The sequence below is a fragment of the Eucyclogobius newberryi genome, unplaced genomic scaffold (assembly GCF_026437365.1).
Source record: "Eucyclogobius newberryi isolate DKJ021-1_F unplaced genomic scaffold, fEucNew1.0.hap1 SCAF_19, whole genome shotgun sequence".
NCBI classification, from domain to species: domain Eukaryota; kingdom Metazoa; phylum Chordata; class Actinopteri; order Gobiiformes; family Gobiidae; genus Eucyclogobius; species Eucyclogobius newberryi.
Genome location: NW_027315823.1, coordinates 6,471,957 through 6,480,234, shown reverse-complemented (window position 1 = coordinate 6,480,234; position 8,278 = coordinate 6,471,957). Strand labels below are relative to the sequence as shown.

General features: G+C 45.0%; 1 protein-coding gene across 1 annotated transcript; it reads right to left on the bottom strand.

Annotated features, from left to right (window-relative positions):
- Positions 1-5,120: 5,120 nt before the first annotated feature.
- On the bottom strand, positions 5,121-8,278 carry LOC140365232 (neurogenic differentiation factor 4-like). Its single transcript, XM_072451520.1, has 2 exons — positions 8,196-8,278; positions 5,121-6,238 (listed from the first exon to the last, which is right to left on the bottom strand). The coding sequence occupies exon 2, from the start codon at positions 6,233-6,235 to the stop codon at positions 5,327-5,329; it is 909 nt and encodes a 302-aa protein (XP_072307621.1). The 5' UTR covers positions 6,236-6,238; positions 8,196-8,278; the 3' UTR covers positions 5,121-5,326.

Sequence of the window (8,278 nt, the reverse complement as noted above, 5' to 3'; positions counted from 1 at the left end):
TCCCGGGCCTCTGCGATGAGGGCTGAAGGCTCCCGGGCCTCGACGATGAGGGCTGAAGGCTCCCGGGCCTCTGCGATGAGGGCTGAAGGCTCCCGGGCCTCTGCGATGAGGGCTGAAGGCTCCCGGGCCTCGGCGATGAGGGCTGAAGGCTCCCGGGCCTCTGCGATGAGGGCTGAAGGCTCCCGGGCCTCTGCGATGAGGGCTGAAGGCTCCCGGGCCTCGACGATGAGGGCTGAAGGCTCCCGGGCCTCTGCGATGAGGGCTGAAGGCTCCCGGGCCTCTGCGATGAGGGCTGAAGGCTCCCGGGCCTCGACGATGAGGGCTGAAGGCTCCCGGGCCTCGGCGATGAGGGCTGAAGGCTCCCGGGCCTCTGCGATGAGGGCTGAAGGCTCCCGGGCCTCGGCGATGAGGGCTGAAGGCTCCCGGGCCTCTGCGATGAGGGCTGAAGGCTCCCGGGCCTCTGCGATGAGGGCTGAAGGCTCCCGGGCCTCGATACCCCCATCTAGGAGATGAATTAGAATAATTAAAACAATTTAAATGAGGGTGGGAGGGGCACAAAACTCATAAACACAGGTGTATGTGATCTGGATGATTAAATAGTGTAGCCACAGGAAGGGGCGTGGTCCTGCTCCCGAACTTAAGATAACAAACTTATCTTCATAAAAACCTAGGACAAGTACGATTTTTAAAAAAAGAAAGTCCAACGTGGAGGCGTCAATGCCCCATTCATTTCAACGGGGAAAAGCACTGATACTTTTGCAAATACTGCAAAAACCTACAGTGAAAAATACATATACAACAATAATATATACTGTCAAATCAGTCGTTAAAGCAGCTGTAATTAAAAGTCCAGACTGAACAAAGAGGTTTTGAGCTGACTCCAGTGACCGCCAAACACACGTGTAATGGTTTCCAACGGTTTCCACGGTAACCATCAGGACACTGTTGTTTGAGATCGCCATTTTCCATTTGAAGCAGTTCAGTTCAGTTTGGCAACAGCGTTAGGGCGTCGGCCTTTAGCGCTCTTCACTTCCACTTTAAAGTTCGGACGCGGCCGAAGCTCGTCCGGCTCCGCGTCGGGAGGTCAAAGGTCAAGCGGGTTCAGCGCTGCCGGAGCCTTTTGTCCCGGCTCGGATCTGGAGAGGCTTTTTCAAATGTAAATCTCAAACGCCACCGCGTCGTCCGGGTCGTTGTTTGTCCAGCGGAGGAAACGGGCGCCACAGAAAAAAGATGTTTAAAACTCAAATCGCGGCGGAGTTTGTCTCTTTTTAACGTTTCCAAAGGTTCAGATGTTTTGTTTGGACTTATAGTTCGTGGTAAACGTGTAAACTACGGCTCAAAAACACAAAACGAGCCAGAATCCTACGGGAAAAGTGCCTGTCCTTTAAAATGTAGATTCCGTTTTCATTTTGTGTGTATTTTGTGTAAACTTTTATCAATTGGATCTTTAGAAATTGTGAAAATGAGATAGTTATATTTTTAGTCTTGATGTATGAGTAAGGTTTATTATCGAATATTTTGAAGGCTCTTTTGAGTAATGATTCAGTTGGTTTTGAGGCTTTGTCATTGATCAGTTTGTAATAAAACATTCAACGTGTGAAATAAACTGAGAAGAAGGAGAAACATTTTAGCAGCGTGTTATTTATACAAATGTGTTATTTTTTTTTTTTTATTAGATTTTTTAGTATGATTTGTGTGCGACTACATTTTTACTTTGCCCTTGAAAAAGAGGTTTAAATCTCAAAGGGTTTTGACGTGGTATGACTAAAATAGATAAAGTAAAATAAATAAATAAAATTAACAAAATAAATTAAATAAATTAAATAAATTAAATAAATTAAATAAATTAAATAAATTAAATAAATTAAAATAGGTGAATAGAATAAATATTTAAATTAAGTGAAATCAATAAAACAAATACAAATCAATCAATAAATAAATAAATCAATCAATCAATATAATCTCTCATAACTTTGCAGTATATTTATTATTATAGTTTCATATTCCACATAGGCTTATATTAATCCCCATGAAAACAATGTACTGTATTGTTTCCGTTGCCGGTTGAAGACTTTATACAGATTAAGGACAGTTTATCCGTTCATAATATCAGACTGAACTCAAATTCCAGGAAATGCACATAAAGTTCTGTCCTCTGTCCACGGCGGGTCTCGTTTTTTGGCCGGTTCCCTCTGAAAAAGATAAAAAAAAAGCTCTGATTTGGTTTGACCTTCCGACCCCCGGCCCTGACCTCTCGGTGGGTGGTCCGACACTGACCTCGGCGGACAATGGCGTCCCTTCTAAATGAGCAATAAAAGTGAAATGGGCCGTGCTCCCGGGCTGAAGGATGGCGGATCGCTCGGGGCCAGAGTTTAAGAGCCGCATGAAAGCAAAGTTTGTGAACAAAGTAAAGGTCGCGTTTTAAGTTTTATGTGATTAGCGCTCAGGGGGCGGGGCCACACGTTTGCCCTGACATGTCTGATAAATCTAGTCTGAGATGGAGCTGGGGGACAGGGCTGAATGTAAAAATGCAGATGTTTTGACCTGGTTTGTGCTGAATGTCCCTGCGATCGCCGGGCCTCTCTACCCGAAACAAAACCCGGCACAAAGTTAAATCATTCCGCACTTTCGCTCGAATCGAAGACCTTAAATTAAGAGTGCGGTTCACGCGTTTGGTCCAGGTTTGGAGCCCGGTTCAGACTTGATGCAGTCCCGGTCCTGGTTTAATCCTGGTCTAGTCCAGGTTCAGTTCTTTGTTCAGTCCCAGTTGGAAACGCACCATAACAGGCCTCATTCTGGACCTAAGCAAATGTTTATCAAGTTAAATAATTCCTTTTACTTATTTATCCCTGTGTTTCTCAAACTGTGGTACGCAAATACCTGTTCAGATCTACTATTTAGTTCATTTAGAGTACATTTAATTCAGATTTTCCCACATTTTTTAGTCATTTCTTGTTGAAATTCTGTCCTGGTTTGGCTTTAATTCACACCAGTCACTTTTGTAAATGTTATTCTTTTTGTATGTGCTATATTTTTACTGAAGTTGTGCTTAATTGAACTGGATTCTGTTCAACACTTTAGAGACTTTGTGTTGGTGAAATGTACACTGCAAATAAAGATAAATTGGTTTAAATAGATCATTTATGGAACCCTTAAGTGATGGTTCCAGCTTTATCATCTACAAGTTTTTTTTGCCCCGCTCCAAATCTTTGCACAACGTTCATAAAACCCACTCACAGTGTGTTTTACAAATATAAATCTAGACTTTCAAACAAAAAAGCTAAAACCAACGACACGATTTTGAATATTCTGTGTTCTGGTTTTGCTTATGAGCGTTAATCCTTCTCCAAAGTGCATCCGAGGCCGGGATTAGGACGTTCCCCAAGTCACAAACTCTGCGTTAATCACCAATCTTGATCTCCTTCAGCTTCTCTGGCTGTTTCATTAATGTCCGCGGGAGGATTAGTAGAAAGAACACAAACACAAGGGCATGCCAAGGTCACACGGGTCATACTTTATCAGTGCACAGACCAAAAAAAAATACTTTAAATATCCAACAAAATTCAAAATCTATAACCTGAGAGAATGACATATAGCTACATTTTTCTGTTTATTCTTTTTGCTACAACTTCTGCGTCCGAATCCGTGCAACGCCGTGAAACGAACGCGGTGAAACGAAAAGCAGAACGATGAGACGAACTAAGACCACGAAACACGAGAAAGAAAGAAAGAAAGACGGGAACAAAACAAAACAAAGCTGCCCGTTTGAACGAAAAAATAATGTCTGAATTAAATAAGAGAATAAGTTAAATAACAGGTAAATTACAGTTTGAATACAAGATGCTACACAAGTGCTGTCGACGAGTGGCGTTTGAAGTGGCGTTCCGGTTTCCTCGGCGACTCCGGCTTGACCCCGTTTGTCTCGACCCCGTTTGTCCCGAGCGTTTCGTCCTGAGCGTGGGCCGTGGTCAGGACTTAGCCGGGAGGATTAGCCCCGTCGTGCAATTTTTAGCTTGGAGCTGGACGGCAAAACTCCGCTCCGACGCGAGGAAAATGCCCAAACGGTGGACTTTTTTTCCCGCTGGAGTGACCGCAGCGTTTTTATCGACCGTTGCGACACAGTTTGAGGAAAAGACGTGATTCGCTGGCATCGTTCTTGTCCGATAAATGCTCCTGGACGGATGAAACGTGTGTCTTTGTCGTTCTTTGTTTGCCAAATGTCTGTCCGTGGCGCTGTCGTTTTGCTCAAATCGACATTGTACGGCAAAAGGGAAATTGAAAGTCGTTTCTCGGTTTGTTTGGTAACAGCAGGGAGATAAAGGACACTTCAACTCAACACAAACTGACTCAGAAACGACCTTATTTAAGGGCGGGAATCAGTTCAATTGTGTGTGATCGTAGAGTCTGTGATGAAAGTGAGATGCAGTGTTCCTGTTGTTTATCTGGTTCTCTAAAACTGCTTACTTGATGTCAATAGTTAGAATATATAGAGTAGTAGTATTTGTATATGTGTTATTAGACTCTAGCAGCTCTTACATATTTGCATAACCTCAATTGTTTTAAAAAGTTTTCATTCAAGGACCGAGCCAAAGCGATGAAGAAAACCATCTGCTTTTTCTTGCGGATTTTCCTCGCTCTGTCCTCATTATTTGGTATTAACTTTTAAACATGTCCAGTGTCTGCAAGGAAAAATGTGAATGGATCGCGTTTACAACATACTAAACTCTGATGTCACAGTTTAAGATGGAGGACAGGGGCCTTTGTGATGCTGTAGGAAATACATACTATACATTAGTCTTTGCTCAGAGAAGACGTTGAACTTTGTGCTTTTGGTTCACGCTTGAATTTTCTCCACATATAATAATATATCTCATCTGGTTCTGCATAAAAACTGCTAATTCTGTAGTTTAGATCGTTCAAGATTATTCTGACTGTTTTTCGGTCCAATCTTTATGTCTCTATATATTAAAATGTAATCGTAAATTACGATATTGTTCCCATATTGTTATATTGCATTTTGTCTGTGTAAAAACTTCTACCACAGCATTCTGACCTGTCCTCCACCTCAATTTTCAACTAAATCAGACGTTTTGGTCACAGTACGGCCCTTTCTGCCAGCTTCAGTCGACAAAACTGTCCATGTTCTCCCTGCATCGACCTCTCAGTCCCAGTAGATGGCGCTCACGTGAGAAGACGAGACTAATTCTACCGTTGTACTAATGTTGTGCCGTCAGACAAACCCGGCCGGTTGCAGTCAGTGCGGTTCTTTTTGTGCCAACTCGAGTCAATCCGATCAAAAGTGTCAGTGTTCTCCGCGCACTACCGCTCAGTCCCTGTAGATGGCGCTCACGTGTCGCGGCGCCACGTGATACGGCTCGTACGGCGCCTCCATGTGGCCGTCGTACGACGTCTGGTACAGGCCCTGGCTCTGCTCGGACGGCGAGTAATGGTGCGGGCCGCTCAGGTACGAGGGGGAAGTGTCGTGCTTGGCGACCATGTTACTGCTGATGCTGAGAGGCGGGGTGGGCGGGGCTTCGTAAGGGGGCGTGCCCACACCCGTCGAGTGGCCGTCGTACAGGTTGGCCTTGATGGATCTCAGGTGAAGCAGGTGGGCGGAGTCGAATGTCCCGTACGGCGGGCTGGGTAAACCGGACGAGGCGTAGCCCACCGCCGAGATGGGTCTTGCTTCCGGTTTGGGGCTGAGCTGGAGACAACCCGACACCAAGTTGGACGTGGGTTGCGAGAGCCCTTTGCACAGAGTGTCCATGAACGCTCGGCTCTGCATGGACACGCCTCCCTCCAGCGCCTCCGACAGTGCGCAGATGTAGTTGCGCGCCAGCCGCAGCGTCTCGATCTTGGAGAGCTTCTGCGTCTTGGAGTGGCACGGCATGATGGTGCGCAGGTTCTCCAGCGCGTCGTTCAGGCCGTGCATGCGCGACCGCTCCCGGGCGTTGGCCTTGACCCGCCGCGCCTTGAAACGCTCCTGCCTCGCTTTGGTCATGCGTTTCCTCTTGGGCCCGCGGCGTTTGCAGGCCTCCTCGCCGCCCTCGTCGCCCTCGTCCTCGTCCTCGCTGCAGCCGTCCAGGGCGTGGTCGGACGTCAGGGGAGGGGTGTAGTTCTGAGAGGACGTCGGGTCGTTTTCGGTGGAGCTCGTGTCGTCCCTGTCTATCCACTGCCCGGGGCTGGTGGCGTCGTCCTCCTCGGCGCCCGGTCGAGCAAACGGCTTTATCATCATGATCTGCAAAATACACAAAACGGGTGAGAACTCCCGTCTCTCAGCGGCCGTCACTGGAGAGCTCATCCAACCTTAAATAAAATGATGAACAAAGCTAAATAATACAAAATAATTGGACTTAATGGAACGTCACATCTGATGTTTTGGTTTTCATCCAATAAAATATCATAAACAGTCTCACGCTACAATTTTGATCAACTTAACACCATTTAGACACTTTTAAAACTACTTTATTTGACCTTTGTTTATCCAGGATATTCCCACTAAAGAGAGCGTTCACAAACATCACATAATTATTCAGACTGAACATTGTTATTTGGTCCAAAATTGAGCTCATTTTAGTCTTAATATGGACTTGGTTTTGGTTCTGTTCTATTCCTGGGCTAGTTTAGTCTTGTACTAAGTTTACTAAGTTAGATTCTGAGTCCTAGTTACAGCGTCCTGGAGAAACCTGTCTAGGCAGAAGGATAACACACAAACTGAGTCAAAGTTAACTTTCTACAGCTCATCTAAGTATAAATGACCTTAAAAAGACATATGAACATACAAAGTAATGCCGTTTTAGCCCTAATTTTACAGATAAATGTACAAAATTGACAAGCAAAGATATTGTTTCCCAAAGGTCAACCCTCATTTCATGTTTATAACCTGGTTTGGTAAGACTTTATTTCCAGAGCAACTTTCACTGCTTTTCAGAGTGTAATAAAAAAGGATAATTACCATAAAGAATAGAGATAAAACCCCAGTCGACCAAAAACCTGTCTTTAGCTGCTTTTTACACGGATCGACATGTCTTTTTTTTACATTTTAAGAATAAGAATGTGTTTGGAGTAGCTTGGCAGTGACTGATGACTCGCTGCATTGGAACAGAGCCAAAACTCATTCAGTTCAGTAGGTCATGACTGAACCTAATCCGTTTTCCTAAGTAGCGGTCACCTTTTCAGCACTGGACAGCGCCAGGTGCGCCATGAACGGCTTGTCTTACTCTCTCTATCACTCTCTCAAAGTGAAAGACAACACATCTCCACCCTAAACTGAGACTAACCTGTGATGTAAGCCTATAGCTGTCAGAATTGCGCCTTTACGCTAATCCTTGGTGCGTTGCTGAATCAGTAAAGCCCCCGCGCGGCAGCGAGATAAAGCGCTGGCCTCCTCTCAATCTGGGCCACCGCGGGATTTGTGGATTAAAACCAAAGATCGACTCCCCAGATCAGCACGCAGTGGTCGGCTACTTGGATTAAATAAATAAATAGAAACAAACAAAAAACAAAAAAAAGGAAAGAAAGGAAGAAAGAAAGACACACAAAAACGTACAGGCGCCTTTACGCACAAGAAGAGTTCAGTATCAGATTTCGTGGCCACAATCTCCACAAACTGAAAACCGGGACTAAACTGGGACTAACCCCGAACTAAACAAAGACTAGAAGACTTAAACGGAGCCAAGACCACATTAGGGGACAAATTTGGACTAGACCTGGCGCTAAACAACCTGAACCAGACCGAGTTTCACTTCCGTCTTACTGTTTGAGCCACATTTTAATTCTGATGTAGCTACAGTTGGTTCGGTCCTGTTCTCCTGGTTTAGTTTTAGGTGTAGTCCAGGTTTAGTTCTAGGTTTAGTCCAGGTTTAGTTTCAAAGTTTAACCTGTTGTCTTTGCAAGAGTGATGCAACTTATACCAGGACACGGGACCAAACCAAACATTAGAGCTCAAACTGGGCCCGAATAAGACGGTGAGAAAAGTTGAATTAGTTACAAATAGTTACAATTAGTAACAAACCTTGTTGTTCCTCTACAAATCCAAAAAACCCTTTTATATTTTGAATGAAGCTAAACCATCATAACAAAGTCCATTGCAAAAGTGGGTCACTGGCACTACTTTTTTTTACGCAGTTGTCTCCTATAACTGTCTTCTGAGAATGTGAAGTAATTGTTCAGATCTGCGTGATGACGCCGCGTACCTTCTCTGAACAGGCCACGTCGGTCCGGTTGAGGTCTTCAAAGTTCAACGGGACTCTCTCACGTCCATGAACCGCGCGGCGCG

What these genes read in the sequence shown, in the direction of transcription:
- LOC140365232 (XM_072451520.1), bottom strand. Translation starts at nt 6,235, where the DNA reads ATGATGATAAAGCCGTTTGCTCGACCGGGCGCCGAGGAGGACGACGCC.